This window comes from Nyctereutes procyonoides, unplaced genomic scaffold, assembly GCF_905146905.1.
Source record: "Nyctereutes procyonoides isolate TBG_1078 unplaced genomic scaffold, NYPRO_anot_genome, whole genome shotgun sequence".
NCBI lineage: Eukaryota > Metazoa > Chordata > Mammalia > Carnivora > Canidae > Nyctereutes > Nyctereutes procyonoides.
In genome coordinates this window covers 40,977,753-40,994,286 of record NW_026575125.1, presented here as the reverse complement: position 1 = coordinate 40,994,286, position 16,534 = coordinate 40,977,753, and the positions used below count along the sequence as shown (strand labels likewise).

General features: G+C 52.7%; 1 protein-coding gene across 3 annotated transcripts; it reads right to left on the bottom strand.

Annotated features, from left to right (window-relative positions):
• Positions 1–2,806: 2,806 nt before the first annotated feature.
• CDK16 (cyclin dependent kinase 16) lies at positions 2,807–14,122 on the bottom strand. Of its 3 annotated transcripts, none has more exons than XM_055338776.1 (16): positions 13,774–14,122; positions 9,184–9,391; positions 8,466–8,599; positions 8,239–8,364; positions 8,058–8,114; positions 7,846–7,960; positions 7,052–7,146; positions 6,899–6,961; positions 6,523–6,646; positions 6,204–6,324; positions 5,997–6,094; positions 5,806–5,911; positions 5,676–5,739; positions 5,409–5,499; positions 3,168–3,245; positions 2,807–3,081 (listed from the first exon to the last, which is right to left on the bottom strand). In XM_055338776.1, exons 2-16 carry the CDS (start codon positions 9,383–9,385, stop codon positions 3,044–3,046), a joined length of 1,512 nt encoding a protein of 503 aa, XP_055194751.1. In that variant the 5' UTR covers positions 9,386–9,391; positions 13,774–14,122; the 3' UTR covers positions 2,807–3,043. The 3 variants fall into 3 exon arrangements, with proteins under 3 accessions (XP_055194751.1, XP_055194750.1, XP_055194752.1); XM_055338775.1 differs by lacking the exon at positions 13,774–14,122 and adding an exon at positions 10,579–10,595; XM_055338777.1 differs by lacking the exon at positions 13,774–14,122 and adding an exon at positions 10,579–10,594 and having other exon boundaries at positions 5,676–5,718.
• Positions 14,123–16,534: the final 2,412 nt, after the last annotated feature.

Genomic DNA, 16,534 nt, shown 5'->3' with positions numbered 1-16,534 from the left:
CCCTTCCTCTTGTTGATAACTTTAGCATTTCACTCTCTGGCTCTCTTTATCTACCTGTGTTGGCTGCCCCACCTGACCGTCCCACATACTCTCCCCCAAGATGGGCTCATGATTCTGGCTCTGGTTCAGTGACTTATCACCACCCATTCCCACAAGCAAGACCACACAGCTTGCCTTCCTATACCTCTAGGCTGGTGCACACAGCTCCCTGGGCTTGGAGTGTCCAGAATACCCTCACCTCTCCCTGAACAATTTCAAATCCCACCCATCCACCAGATATAATTTACTCTTTTCAGTTAACCTCTACAGGGCAGGGATTGTCTTTATTACTGTGATTCCAGCCCCTGGCCCAGACCTGAACAGCCGAGGGGTTACAACTCAGTTGTGTAAATTCTGGGGATGGAAAGAGAACAGCCCTTTCATCCAGGGTTCTCTATAATGGCATTGAATTTGGTCTGGCACATGGCAAGTAGCTGCTTTTGAAGCCCAGCTTAATCTGGTCAGGTCCTCTGAATTGCCTTTCCTCATTGCCCCTCTGCAGACTCTCCCTCCCCATTTATTGGATAGCCTGTCCTTCCTACAATTCAAGAGGCCTCCCTTCCCAGGCCTAGACTGTTTGGTTTCCTCACCTTCCAAAGGCCAACCTCTGCACACAGCAATGACCCTACCACTTGCCAGAGCAGTTGTGTAAATTCCAGCCCTTCTAAGTTTGGTTTGGCAATCCTGTCTCCCTTTGCAGGGTCTTCATTTTCCCAGCATCCCTTGCTGCCAGAGGTGGCCATATCATCTTATGCGAGCCATAGAATGGCTCGAGAAGTCTGCTAAGAAGTTTGTAGAAGGTTCAGCCCTATTACAAGGAAATAGGGTGTCCGGTTTTCCTCGCTTGCTTCCCCATCTCTGAGAACATGGCAGGTGTCATGTAACCATAAGGCTACAAGCCGAGAGATCACCAAAATGCTTACAGCGGCACAGTGGAATGATTAGAAGTTCTTGGGCCGCCACCCCGGGACTACAGTAACCAGCCTTAGGCTTATTACCTGCAGTATTTGCCTGGCCCTGCCCACCCCCACCTCTTCTGTTTGAAAAGCTGTCCTTGGCTTTGCCCAGATGTTGGGACAGAGGCCAGAACTCCCAGGACAAAGGTAACCAAAGCCCCCATTATCCTCACACTTGAGTCCAAGTTCTAGGCTGTGCTATTTGGACTCTCACAAACCACTGCATCCTTCTCAGGATTTCTGTTACTCCCTGGACACCAAAAATCCAAACTTCCAGTTCCATCCATCGGTGGCTCCATTCCTGAATTTGATCCATTATGATTCCCCTACCTACTCAGTGATCCAAAAATCTATCCCTCCTCTCATACTCTCTCTCCACCTGGCCTGCCTCATGGTGTCCAGTTCTGATGTGTGGTCATACTGGTCCTCCCTGCCTCACCTCTTGGTTTAACGGAGTCTTCCAAGTGTCTCTCACAGTCCCTCTACATACACCTGTCCCCGCCCTATCTGGCATTCTCATATTCTTGGGTAAATCTCACTCTTCTTGATTCTTAGCTCATCCTCTTTTCAGCCTGCCCTACCTGCTTCAACAAAAATGTTCCACTATTGTGTGTGCAACCCCTCAGATGGCTTTCAGTCATGCCATGTCCCTGGCCCATCTCAGTGCTCTCCTAGATGTCGGGGGCCAGGTATGAATTCTCCAAGGTCCCAGAACTCACCTTGGACTGAGCCCACCCCCACCCCTGCAGGGACTTGCAATCAGGTTTTTCACTTTAGACTTTTTAATATTTCATACAGCGATTATGGTGCATTCAGGAACCCAACCCCCCAAACCCCACTAGGAGGGCCCCCACCCCAACCCTCCCACCCCATTTGAGGGCCCCAGGTTTAGAGTGGAGGATGGGGAGGTAACCACCCATCTGGGACTGACCCCAGAGACTGTCCCTGCCCTGCCTCACCCTCCCCAGGGGTTAGGGGATAATGCCTGGGCACAGACCCCCAGCACCCCTCTGCCCCTGCTTGTGCACATATACACACTATGGCTCCTTGAAGAGTTGGTCAGTTCCTGGCAGGGCCCCTACTCAACAGCACCGAGTGGGACAGGGGCAGGAGGGTTGGGCTAAGGAGACCCTGAGAAGGAAGGAGGCCCCAGCTGTGGGACTGCAGGAGGGAAAGAGTGGGGGGCCCCCCACCTCATCCACCTCCCAGAGAGTCTCCCGTAGTCCCCAGGTCCCCCTGCTGCTGGGGATGGCGGGTGGGGGTGGGGTGGGGTAGGAAGGCAAATGGTCGAGGCATGCTTTCCCTTAGCCAACCCCAGGGTCTAGTGATGGTCAGGGTTCCAAATAGGGGCTGTGTCCCTGCCTTGGAAAGGCTGAGAGCAGGGCTTCATTGCACAAAATACTGTGGGAGGGCCACACGCAGGGGGTGGGGCCCAGCCAGTCTGTATACAGAGATATTGCATTTAAAAAATGAAAACCTCATTTAAAATAATTAAAAAACGACAATGAGTGAAACAAACAACAACAACAACAAAAAAAAGCCCACACAACATGAGGCAAGTGGGGCAGGCAGGAAAGCAGGCAAGGGAAGCCTCAGACCCAAGGCATTGCCAGATCCTGTCTGAGCCGAGATCCCCAGCCTGGACTAGCTCCGGACCCCTGGCTGGCCGTCGGGTAGCGGTCAGTGGTCCTGGGGGAGGATATGATGGGGAAGAGGGGTAGGCCTGGCCTCAGTGTGGGAGGCTGGCACAACCATGCTGTCCGCCGGCAACTACTGAGACAGAGACAGACAGACAGACAGACAAACCAGGCGAAGGAGCGATGAGAGCTTTGTTAGCACCCAGCAGACAGGCCAATGGGTGGGCTGACAGGCCAATGGTCGGGTGTTTGGACAGGCAGCAGGGAACATGTGGGCAGGCGAGCATGAGTCAGGCAGGTAGGCAGGCAGCAAGCAAGAAGGATGCAGTTGGGGGCTGCCCTGTGAGGGGAGTGGCATCCCTCCAGCTGCTGCTGCCTGCTGGGGCCTCGGTTTGTGGCTTAGAACTCAGCTTAGAACTCGGTGTCCACCACGCGGAAAGCTGGCCTGCCTGCAGGGGAAAGCAGAGCGGATGGCTGTTGGTAGGTAAGCAAGTAGGTGGCTGGGGCAGGGAAAGAGGGTGAGGGCCACACCTACCCGAGTCAGGCATTGACGAAGACCGAAGGCTGGCCTCCTTTTGTAGCTGGATCTCCTTTAGTGCAAATATGGAAGTAGCTGTGGGTGGAAGACAGACAGTGGAAAATGACCCATAGGCCCATCCAGGATCACTGCCCACATGGCCCTATTGGAATTACCAAAAATTGCCTTTTCTTTGAGAGGCATGGCTTTCACCTGTCAAATAATCCTTACACACAAACCAGCTACAACTAGGGAATATGGAATATGGATTATTACAGGACACTAGGAAATCAGTAATTCTGTCAAGTGTGATCATAGTGTTGCAATTACCATCTGTTGAGTCCAGGTGATGAACACTGGGATTTGATTTAGATTAAACCACCGGGGAGATACAGGAAGTGGGCCAATTTTTTAAAGCTATAATACCAATAGTTATTAAATGTTTGAGATACATGCTAAATTTATAGATGAATGATATATCTGGGATCTGATTCAAAATAATCAGAGGGAATATAGATAAAACTAGATTGGCCACAAGTTGATGAGATGTTAGAGTACTTGGGGACTCACAGTATTTCATCTAATATATAAATAAGTATCATTTATTTTCTAAAATAAGATTTTGAGAGAAAGCGAGTAAGCAAGAGAAAGAGAAGTGTGAAGAGGGGCAGAGAGGGAGGGAGGGAGGCAGAAGGACAAGCAGATTCCATGCAGAGCATAGAGAGTGATGTGGTGCTCACAACCCTGAGATCACGACCTGAGCCAAAACCAAGAGCTGGACGCTTAACCAACTGAGCCACCCAAGGACCCCTATTTAATTTTTTTCAAGTAATCTCTTCACCCAACATGAGACTCAAACTTACAACCCCAAGATCAAGAGTCCTAGCTCCACTGACTGAATCAGCCAAGCACCCCTAAATATATATAATTTTAAAGTGTCCATATTAAGAAGTTTTTAAAAATCAGGCATGAAGGGGCACTTGGGTAGCACAGTCAGTTTAACATCAGACTCTTGGTTTTGGTTCAGGTCCTGATCTCAGGGTCCTGAAATTGAGCCCTGTGTTGGGCTGTGTGCTCAGCATGGAGACTGTTTAAGATTCTTTCCTTATATTTATGTCCCTCCCCACTGCCTACTCTCTCTTTCTCCCTCTAAAATAAATAAATCTTTAGGGTGCCTGGTGGCTCAGTCAGTTAAGTGTCCAACTCTTGGTTTCGGCTCAGGTCACGATCTCAGGATCCTAGGATCAAGACCCAGTTGGGCTCCATGCTTAGCTGGGAGTTCACTTGAGGATTTCTCTCCCTCTTCCCCCCACTTGCTTGCTCACTCTTGTCCTCTCTAAAATAAATAAATACATCTTTTTTTTAAAATCAAGTATAAAAAGAGAATACCCTGTGTGATTCCATTTCTGTAGAGTACAAGGATGGGGAAAACTTATCTATGCTGTTAGAAATCCAACTAGTGGGGATACCTGGGTGACTCAGTGGTTGAGCATCTGCCTTTGGCTCAGGTTGTGATCCCGGGGTCCTGGGATCGAGTCCCACATCGGGCTCCTTACATGAAGCCTGTTTCTCCCTCTGCCTATGTCTCTGCTGAAGGAGGGGCAGAGGGAGAGGGAGGAGCAGACTCCCCATTGAGCAGGGAGCTCAATATGGGACTTGATCCCAGGACCCTGGGATCATGACCTGAGCTGAAGGCAGATCTTAACCAACTGAGCCACTCAGGTACCCTCACATCCTATTTCTTGACCTGTATGCCAGTTACATGGGTGTGTTTAGTTTGTGAAAATTCATTGTGCTGTGTATACTTATGACCTGTGCATTTCTCAATACGTATTATTTTAAAGATTTTATTTAGAGAAATAAATTCATGAGAGACAGAGAAAGAGAGGCAGAGACACAGGCAGAGGGAGAAGCAGGCTCCTTGCAGGGAGCCCGATGTGGGACTTGATCCCGGGACTCCAAGATCATGCCCTGGGCCAAAGGCAGGCGCTAAACTGCTGAGCCACCCAGGGATCCCTCAATATGTATTTTATTAAAAAAAATATTTACAAAAAAAAGGGAAAGTGATGTTGCATCTATTTTCATGTAGGTTTAAAAATTTCCATGAAAGGTAAAAAGTAACTAAAAGTAAAATAGTTTTTGTAATAGACACATCACACTTGTGAACAAGGGTGTGCCTCCTCAGAGATGACCTAGCCAGAGCCCTGCACAATCTGCCCCATGTCTTGTTCCCCACACCCCCCTACCAGTTCCACTCACTGTCAGGAAGTTTGTGGATCCGCTCCCCCAGACTGAGGAAGAATGGATGTTTCATGGCATCCTCCGCGGAGATCCGATTGCGACCTTCAAACTGAGTAGGGGAAAGAGGGATAGGGGCAGGGGCGGTGGCAGCACTGGTGGTGTACTGACACCTTCAACAAGTAGGCCTCTCTTCCTCCCCACCCCAGACCCTACCCCTGGAGCTCCCTGTCTCCCCACACCTAGGATCCCCTAACCCCCAAGGCTGGCCCAGGAGGGTGGGCTTACCTGCAGCAGCTTGGTAAGGAGGTCAGCCCCATCACTGTCAAGTCTACCGCAAGGACAAGAGGACCTGCTTTAAATTGAGTTTGGGCATTCTGGCCCTTAACACCCCCCCACCCCCTGCCATGAGCCTCACCGGGGTGCATGGCTCAAAAGGGCCTCGGCTCGATACTTGGGGTAGTTGTATGTCTTGAACTCTTCGTTGGACAGAATGCCTGGCCACGTCTCTTCAGTTGGGGTTCCTGGCAGGGAAGAAAAATTACTCTAAGTGTTCACAGGGCACCTCTAAATGTCTCCATGGCTCCTAGTGGGCTCAACCATCCTCACCCAAGATGCGGAAGATGAAGTGCAGCTGTTCCTCCACTGTGGAGCCTGGGAAGAGGGGCCGGCCCGTGGCCATCTCATAGAAGATGCAGCCCACACCCCTAAGCAGGGAGAACACAGCGAACAGGGGAGGCGGTCAGCTGGTTGGCTGCCGTGACGAGCCACCCCCTTCAGCACACTGGCTCCTGCCACACTTCCACATGTCCTTACCACATGTCAATCTGGGTAGAGTAGTCTGTGGAGCCAAGCAGGATGTCGGGAGGCCGGTACCACAGTGTCACCACCTCGTTGGAGTAGGTCTTCGTTGGAATTGACTTAGCTCGGGCCAGGCCTGAAGGGTTGAGAGAAGGGGCAGCTGGAATTGAGGAGGTCCCAGGCAGTCTGGGGGACAGTAGAGCTGGGGACTAAGGGCGTCTGAAGCAAAGCTCAGAAAAGCTGAAAGGAACTGAGATGAGGTAGTCATGAGGAAGGGGGAAAATAAGAGGGTAAGGCTGGGGGATCACTGGGAGGAAGGGGGAGGCCAGGGTACCGAAATCCGCCAGCTTCAGCTCTCCTCTCTCATTGATAAGCAGGTTTTGGGGCTTGAGGTCTCGGTGTAGCACCTTCTGCCGGTGGCAGTAGGCCAGGCCACGGAGCAGCTGGAACAGGAACAGCTAGGACCCAGGAAGGGCAGGGAGAGGTCAAAGGGTATCCAGTAGCCTGACCCCCAGCAGATACTGTTCCCCCTCCCAAACACAGACACTGAGCTCAGAGCCTTATCTCACAAAAGAGGACAGGGTCCCAATGCCCTCCAAGGGCTCCCAGCAAAAAAAAGCCAAACAGGAAAAGTCTGTTTCTGGGATTTTGTGGGGTGGAGTGGGTGAGTGGGGGCCCCCATGTGCCCCTGCTTCCTGCCCCACACCCACTTTCACGTTGTGCATGTTGATGACGTTCCCACAGTCATCCAGGTACTGCTTCAGGTCCTTGTCCTGAGGAGAGAAGAGGAGATAGTGGAAAGAAGAGGAGATAGTGGCCATCTCCTCATCTTCCCCCCAGGACCCACTGCCACCCAAACTTACCAGGTACTCAAAGACAAGGGTGAGGGACTTCTCCGTGTGGATGATGTCATGTAGTGTGACGATGTTGGCGTGTTTGAGGTCCTTGAGCAGGGACACTGCAGGAAGTATGAGGGTGAGATGGGGAAGAGTCAGGACCTCACCCTCAGGATAGAAGTGAAAGCAAGGACCAGACAGGGATGAGTCCAGGGTTTCCTTGTTTCCCTGAGCACTCTGGGCTGATGGAGAGCCATTGGCTCTTTCCCACCTAATACCAAGAAGGTGTTTCCTTATGTTGCAGATGTGGAAACTAAGGCTCAGAGAAGAGTGTGGAGCAAGAACCTGGGACTGCAGCCCCAGTTTTATGTGACATTAGATTTTCACAACTTGTTTTTTATTTCTGTACTGACTTCCCTCAGTACAGAGGCCTGCAGCTTTGTGTGAAACTGAGTTTGCACACATAATACCTATGCAATTCAGGTTCATTCCATGTGATATTATGACTAGAAATTGTTGTGTCAAGGAAATTGTTGAGCATCTTCACGGGTGCTCTCAGAACCAAGGCAAGTACCCTGCTCTCTAATTCCTTGGCCTCTTCTCCAAACAGGAACAGATTCCTGGTTATCTTGATTATTATCTAAATATTTGCATGATGGGCACTTTCTCCTGAAGCCCGGAGTGTCAGAAGGGAAGTCCCCAAAGCCCCAGTCTCTGTTCTCACTATGGGGCATGTGTGTATGTGTGCGCACACACGCGCATGTTAATGTGCCATGGGGAGAGCCCGGGAAGCCTGGGACAGCCTTCTTGGGTGTCTGTACCTTCCCGGATGGCGGTGCAGGGTGCCCCCTCTTCATGTTCCAGTCTGATCTCCTTGAGTGCTACAAGGTTGTCTGTGAGCTTGCTTTTGCCTTTGTAGACGGTGGCATAGGTACCCTAGGGTGTGGGGAAGAGTGATAGGAGAGGAGCTTGAGGCTGCAGGAAGTTCTCACAGACCCCTATCCCCACCACAGGCCCTGTGACTCTCTCTCACCTCGCCCAGCTTGTCCAGCTTGATGTAGGTCTCCAGTTTCCCAAAGCCAATCTCAGACTGTGGGGTAAAGGGGTAGGCTGAAGCAGGCTCACAGGAGGGGACTGGCTGGGGAGAGAAGTGGGGTGGAGGTGGGGGAGAAGCCGTGGTGGGGGGGAAGAGGACCAGAACAGGAGATGCTCACTAGGCTGACGCGGCGGAGGCGGCGGCTGAGGGGCTTGTCGAAGATGGGGCTATTGAGGGTCAGCTTCTCAAGGTAGCCCTCAGGCAGCCGGATGTCGGCTGGTAGTGACAGGCGCTTGTTGATGTCCTAGCAGGCAAGACAGGTGAGAAACAGGGCCATGAGCTCCACCTCCCCAGGTTGAACCCTCTTTTCTAGCCCCACCACCAGCCAGATAGGGGGTTAAGCACCTCAGTGGAGATCTTGCGTGGGGGATGGTTGCGCATGCGCACCCTCACTGGCGACTGCACCTCATCCGAGGACGTGGCTGAAGCCTGGTCACTTTCCCCATCAGACCCCATCTTCAAGTCCTCATGTACAATCTCTGGTAGTGAGGACAGGGGGAGGAGGGCAGACCAGTTGAGGTCTGGAGCCCCAGGAACCCCCCTCCCCAGCAGAACACATTCCCTCATCACACATGTACACACAAGCCCCCAGAGCAGCCTGGAGTCCCTCAGGGAGAGGGAGGCAAGGCCCAGGGAAATTCAGACAGGTCGAGACTGGTTGGATAGGGGTGGAGGGACAATAGTCACCTAGTGGAGCACCCCATTCCAGGGGTGAGCTGAGACTGGTGCTGGCCCAGGGCCAGGAGGCAGGCAGTGGCAGAGTAGCCAAAGGCCCTGGGAAGGCAGGCACCAATAGGCCTAAGGGGGTGCAGAGTGCAGGAGAAGGGCAAAGGGAAGGTTGGGGCAGCTGCAGCAGGCAGGGCACTCTTTCTCCCCCTGAGGCCTGGGCACAAAGCCAAGGAAAGGGACACAGATGGACGGAGAGAGAGTGTGGAGAAGATGGCAGGGAAAGGAGAAAAAATGGAGAAAGGAAAACGGAAATAGCACAAGTCTAAGGGGGAGCTCGGCTGGGAGGCAGCACCTGGGGGCCAGACTCAGGGGCAGGAGTGGTCAGTGGACCTACCTGGTGCAGAGCTGAGTGGGCCCCGTCCAGAGCGAGGTTCCCCAGGAGCAGCACGAGTGGGTACCTCTCCAAGGTCAGTGCCACCGCCACCCCCACTCTCATCCAGGCCTATCTGTTCAGGGGCACCATTGGTCTTGTCCGTACTTCGGCCCCCTCGGAGTGTCATCGACAGCTGCCGCTTGATCTTCTTCATCCGATCCATGGCGACCTGAGCAGGGGATAGAGATGGGAATGGGTCCCACGTTAGTACCCATTACTAAAGGGTACCCTTAAAACCCAAGACAACTTAGTGAGGCACACTGACATGGATTTGTATCAGTGCCCACCCAACCAACCACTGTTGAGCCCTGGAACTGCTCGGGAATCCTAGAAACCTGCCATAGATGGGGACCCTTGTCAGTACCTCCCACCAGCCCCTGGGGACCCTGCTCCTAAGTAGCACACCTGGGTATTGAGGCTTGGGTGGCTGGCTGAGGGTAAGGGCCCAACCGGTGAAGTGTTGGCCTCTATGGGGGCAGCCTCACTGTGGGAGCAGAGGCCTCCACAGCAGGCCTTCTCAGGTGCAGCGGCAATGATGGACCCAGCTGTGGATGGGGTGAGAGGCTCGCCCAGGACTGAAGGGCCACCAATACGGCCCTGGGCACGCCCATAGAATGGCATGTTTCGCCGGCACCAGCCCCACATCACCCCCAACTGCCAGGGCAGAATGCTCCCCACAACCACAAGGACGCTCCTACCTTCCCTAACAACCATCGTCATGGTGACTAAGTGGACTACCCCACTGGTCTACCTGAGTGAGGGGTGCATGGAGAGGGGAGTCTTGCCCAGACCCAACCACTGGGTAGGGTTGTGGGGGGGGCATGGATCTCAAAGCATACCAGCTGTCCTGAGGGCTGCTGGAAAGTTTCAATCAGGTTAGGACCCTATGGGTCCCATCCAGATTTTTATAAGCCAGGTCTCATTTCTCCTCTACTTGAGAGTATACATCTCCCTTATCACCCCAAATAAATGTCCCAGTCCTCAAGGGTGGTCCACTAGGTCTTACCCTATTAACCCCTATTATCTCTTTGGCCTCACCTCCCCCTCAATCATTGCTAGTTGCTGGTCTGCAACCACACCCAGCAGTCCTACCTCAGGGCCTTTGCACTGGCTATTCCTGGTATGTGGAATACCCTTCCCCCAGATTTCAAAACAGCTCACTCCCTCGCCCTCTTCGGACCATTGTTCAAATATCACCTTTTTAATGGATGACCCTGCACAAATAACCCTATTTAAAATCTCAACTACACTGAGCTCCCTCTCTTTGCCAAATTACCCCCCCAGCACTTATCACCTCCTCAGAAATGACACCATCTATTTATTGGTTTCTGTATTCTTAACTGTCTGTCTCCTCACCGCCATAACTAGAAGATCAGCTCCGCCAGGGTAGATTTCTGTTTAGGTCACGGCTATATCCTGAGGACCTGGAACAGTGACTGACACAGAGTAGATGCTCAAAAAGTGCTTATGGCAGAAATTAATGAATCAGGGTACTGAGGGCCTAAGACCAATCTCTACCAGGATGGGCAGGGTAAAGTTGGCTCTTCGTGAACAACTCCAGAAAAGGTGGCCCAGGGACACTGGCATCGGCAGGAAGATGACCTAGATGGGGCTGCTGGAGGGAACAGGGCCACCAAAAGGCTTAGGCTGGCCTTCTTCTGCTTCCTCCTGGGCTCTAGGCCAACAAGGAGGGGGAAAGACCTGGCCTAGGAACCATATGGACTCACAGCAGGACCTACGATGGCCCTGGGCCCAAGGGAAGTAGAGCTAGATAGGAGGTGGGAAGGTGGGAAGGTAGGAAGGTGGGGCTGGGGCTGAGGCTGGATTCGAGGAGAGAAGTGGGTCATCTGTTACCTTGAAATCAGGTGCTTACCTCACTGGTCCCTACACCCTGCTTCCGCCTACCTGACCTCACCACCCCCAGGAGGGGCCAGCCTAGCAGAAAGACCCCAGTAAAGAAGATGAGGTCCATTCAGAGAACCCAGAATAACAACAAAAATCCTGACCCAGTAGGCCAAACACTGGACCTGAAGCTGAAGAAGCATGGCCAGCCCCCAAAGGCAGTCTTGCATCCATGGTACAAATACCCAGTCGCTTTGCCTGTTGTGGCAGGGAATGGGACATCTGGGGGGACGGTAAGTAGGGCTGGATGGAAGATGAGGAGGGAGCCAGAAGGAGCCAGGGTCCATGACCTCTAACTGGAAACTCCAAGGGCTGGACATGTTCCAGAGTTCAGTTTTTTGGGGATTTTAGGAAGACAGGATACAAAACCTGCGTATCACACAACATTCCCAGCAGGGGTGCCCTGGGCAGACCTTTGTGAACAGAGACACTTGAACATTAATATACGATAAAACTTTTAAATGTTATTATTTCCATCTTCTGAGCTTTTTAGATTTTAGAATAGTGAGGGAGGGAACAAGAAATTGGATACACAACTCCACCAAAAAAGGGCATATGTCCTTCCTGACCCCTGAGGACACACACCCATCCTCGGAATACTCTCACACACAAGGGCACTCATCACTTCACACCACACTGACCACTGAGGACATAGCCATTACATTTACTCACTCCCACCAAGAACACATCACCCTCAGCCTGTCCAGACTCCCATAAGCACACATTGGACCCTCAAAAAGGCCTCCCTGCATTCTAACTTTCAGCACCTGCAATTTCTCCATTTATTTCCAACCCCCATCAGCATACAGAGCCCCCAAAGAGCAGAGAATTCTGTTTGAATATGCTCGGGCCCCTCTAGTTTAACTCTTACCACCCCACATTCTTGGATGCCTCCCAGGCCCAGCCGCCTGTTAGGTTCTCCAAAGCACTTACCCCCATTAACACACTGTTCCCCGTGCATGATTCTGACCCCTATTAACACGCACTTGGGACCCTCTACAGCTGACCCACATTAGCACTCACTGGACCTTCACACTCCCCTGAATCTCATTAACACAAAGTGAAACTTGCCAATCCCTGACCTGTTTTTGCCCACACTCAGACCCCTCCACGGCTATAACCATCATTAAACACATATTCTGATCCTTCTACACTACCCTGTCCCCACCACTTCCTGTCAGCACAAGCTGGACCTTCACTTCACCCTGACCTCTATTAACATACACTGGAACTCACACAGTACTCCCTATTAGCACACCCTGAACCCTTACTCAGCCCCATTCCCCATGGACACACAAACACTGTTCTATAATGGCCTGACCCTCATTAGCGCACACAGGTCTTCATTCAGCCTGGAGCCCCATTAGCACACTTCAGCCCTCCATCGTTCTAAATCCACTTTACCACACCTAGACCTTCACATATTCCTGTCCTTAATTTCTCTTTGCTTCAACTCCTCCACAGTTATGCCTGTTCTCTTCATGACCCCAATCCTCCTTACTGCACCCTTTGGAACCTCAACACACCCCAGTTCCCCGTGGACACAAACACATACTGTCTTCGCAATGTTCTGATGCTCGCTAGCATTTTCCAGACCTCATACTGCTGACTCTTCCCCTGATGGCACACATTTAAGCACCTCTAAGGCTCTAAACCCATATCAACTGTCATTAGAATTTCATACGTAACTGTCCCTTATCGCATCCCAGAATCTCATAACCCTTGTCCTCATGGATACACACTAACTTCACACCATCTTAACCCTTAATAGACTGAACCTCTTACAGTGCTAAGACATTTCCCTCACCACTGTGCCCTCCCACTCCACATAGACCCATAACTCCTGATACCCAGTAACACAGCTCGGGTCTTCCACCACTCTGTCCCCATTAGCAATATACTGGGCCTCATACTACTCAGACCTTTATTATAAACACAGGAACGTACCCTCTACAGCGATGACCCCCATTAGCACACTCTTAACGCTCCGAGTTCTTCCACTATCCTGACCTCCAGGAGCACTCTCCAGACCCACACGCTGCAGTCCCTCATGGACAAATACATAGTATTAACACCATCCTGAACGCTCATTACCACACATAGGGCTTCAGAGCTCTGATCCTATTAGCATACCTCCTGCTATCTCTACCACCTTATCCCCCATTAACACACACGGGGTCTCTCCGCACCTATAACTCCGTTTGCATACCTCAGCATTCCTCTGACATACTCTCCCCTATCACACACCGTCGGGGCCACCCACTGTCCACCCCCCGGTTAGCATACGCTGGGCGTCAAGCCCTACACAGCGGTAAGACTTATCACCGGCTCCGACCCCTCCAAAGCTCAAGCCATTAGCAAACCTCGAGCCTTTCACCACCCACTTCCACATCTTTTGGTCTTTTGATCACCCTGCTCCCCATTAGCACCCACAGGGCTGCCCATCCCCAGCTCCCAGACCGGGCCCAGGGCGGGGCCAAGGTCAGGGAGGCCCCGAATGACCCTTGCCCCGGTGCACTCTGGGAAATTCGCTGGGGGAGGGGGCACATGCCAGCTGTGCAGCCCAGACCCCTGGGCACCGCCCGGGGTCTGGGTTGGTTCTGCAAGAGGAAGGGCAGCCCCCACCCCACGTCTCGCGGACGCGCTCACCGGCGGGGGCGCGCGAGCAACCTCAGCGCCGCGGGGCCGGCGCGGCGGCGCCTGGGGCGGCGGCCCGGGCTGAGGCCGCGCGACCTCCTTCTCCTCCTGTTCGCCGCAGGCGCCCGTCCCAGTAGTCTTCGGCCATGGCTGCTGGGCCCGGGCCGCCGCCGGCTGAGGAGGAGGAGGCGGCGGCGGCGGCGGTGGCTGAGGCGGAGGCGGCGTCCCGCTCAGCCGGCCATGAGCTTGGCCGCTGCGGGCGATGCCCCCGGGCTCGCTGGCGCCCGCTCGAACCCGAGAGCTCACGGCGGCTCGCGGCTCAGAGCCGACTGCTTGCGGAGACGCGGCGGATCCCAGGGCCGAACACCCAACGGCCCAACCGCCGCGCGCGCCGCGCTCCGCGCATGCGCACGCACGCGCCGAAAAGGCTGAAGTGGGAAGGAGGGGACTCACCTCGGACTGCATGTACCAAAAGACCCGTCCGCACCGGGAGGGGGCGCGGCCATTGCGCGCCCACCGGGGAATGTGGCGCCAGCCCTGGAACGGCGCCAGGGGGAAGTGTAGAGGTTGTTTAGTACTCAGTTCCGATTTCGCTAGAAGTTTGCTTGCCCACCGAAGTGGGCAGCAGCCAGTAATCAGCCTGCCGGTCACCACTCGGTCCCCCTACTTGGTCTCACTTGGTACATCCCCATGGTGGCAAACGGGACTTTTGCAAGGAAGAAAAAGATAGATGAGGCTGTCAGTTTGAGTCCCTTGAACTGCCTCAGAAGGCAGGAATTTTAAAGGTTCGCGAGAAGATGACTTTTCTAGGAGAAGCAACCTGGAGAATCATTTGCCTTTACCACCTTAAATAGGACATAGTCTAACCCCGCCCAGCTTCCCCCCACCCCCCGCTCCGCTAGCTCATTCCCACTGTGAACATGTGCGGCCCCGCCCTTTGAGGTTGTCGTCCAGCCAATCGGATTTGCCCCCTGGGGTGAGGCCGCGCAAGAATGAAGGGAGTGGCTAAGCTGGAGAGGCGTGATTCACTGCCCCCCCACACCCCCGCCTCTGCCCGGTTTTCATTGGTTTTCAGCGCCGGAGGCGGGCATTTCTTTTTGTTCTGAATGCCTCTCTCACTATAGGCCGAATATTTCACAAGATGATTGGCCAAAAGAGCGTTCAATCGCCTTTAGTCCCGCCCCTGGCCCCTCCCATTTTCCCTTTACAAGACTCCCGAGGTGGAGCTTAGGCTGAGAAAAGAGGAAAGGCGGACCTTTAGAGGGGAAGGTGCGTTAGTGCGCATGCTTGAGACTTTAGGTCGGGAGACCTCTTTACCGCCTCACGGGAGCGTTTGCGTATGCACCCGGTTTTGGGTTTTCTTTCCTGCCACCTCTCAGGTAACACTTGCCTGTCAGAGTCGTCCCTCCGCCCCCGTGGCTCTTCCCAGGTCTGCGATTTTCTGTTTTATTTATTGCATGCCTATTATGTGTAAAGCACTGACAGCATACCTAAATGCCTCACTGCTCTATGCCTGGAAAACTCTATCAACAAGCCCAGCTCAAATGGCGGCAGCTTTTGGCAGGCCTTCTGGGACATCTTTAATCTTTACACTGTATCCCAGTCCAAAACCAGCTTCCCCGCCTCTTCTGGGCTTCGTTTTATGGCAGCCTTGATCACACTGGTAGATTCATACTAGGGAGGATTTACCAGAGTACGATGGGAGGGGAAATACTTGACAAGGACTAAAGTCCACCGTGGGCTAGACCATCAGGTCCATCATTTCTCTGACTTCATTCTCATTTCCTACTCTTCTTTGTCTCACTCCATATTCGTTTCGTTCTAGCTGTTTCTGAATAAAGCAGGCACAATCCAGCCCTAGGGACTTTGCACTTGCTGTTCCCCCTGCCTAGTATATTCTAGATACCCACATGCTTAATACCTTCACTTCTTCTAAGTCTTTACTTCAATGTCACCTTCATGAAGCCTACCCTGAATTTCCTACCTGCGTTAAAAATGCCTACCTGCACCCCCAACATTCTAGACCCCCCCAGGCCTGGTCCTTTCGAATGATACCAGTTAACTTCTTACAATTTACTTGTGTTTGTCTATTCTGGGTCTCACCCTAGCAGAACATAAGCAGCACCCGCCCCCTTCCCCAACACACACCCAAGGCAGGGATATTTTTGATCCATTGCTGTCTCCAATGCCTAGAATAGTGCCTGGCACATAGTAAGCACTCAAGGATTGCTGTGGCAAGTATTTGGTGGCAAACAGCTCTAGGCCAAGAAAAGAGAAAACCACGTACCATCCTTTCCTTCATGCCTGCTGGGTGCAGGGGGCAGGGCTCAGTGAAGTGACCCAAATCCTGCCCACTAACCCTCGTCTTCTATCTTGTTGGTGTTAAAATGGTAGCCAAACATGACAGAAAATGGCACACATTGGGGAGCTAAAATGCAACCAGGATTCAGGGGTTCTTGATGAAGCTGTTCTTGGTGTTTCAGGTATGAGTAAGGTTGTAAAGGGGATCCAGGAGCTGGGGTGAACAAAGGGACAGAAGTGTCTGGAGAATCAAGGGCTGTAATGGGGGAGATCATGGACAAAGAGTTGGGATAGTAGAGAAAGGGAGCAGAGGAAGTTTTTTTCAAGTCTCAGATGGTAGCAATGGTGGACAGAGGTGTGGGGTACTCTTGAGCAGCAGTAATGGAAAAAGTATCTCTGGTGGGAAAACCTCTCCACTTAAACAGCATCACCACTAAATAGATGCCAGAGGTAAAGCACTTCAGTCCCCAGT

Bases quoted from the DNA above. Each gene is read 5' to 3' on its own strand.
- CDK16 (XM_055338775.1), bottom strand. The intron at 8,365-8,465 runs GTGCTTAACCCC...CTTGCCTGCTAG, and splicing joins CACGCAAGATCTCCACTGAG to GACATCAACAAGCGCCTGTC. The intron at 6,962-7,051 runs GTAAGTTTGGGT...TTCTCTCCTCAG, and splicing joins CCCTTGTCTTTGAGTACCTG to GACAAGGACCTGAAGCAGTA.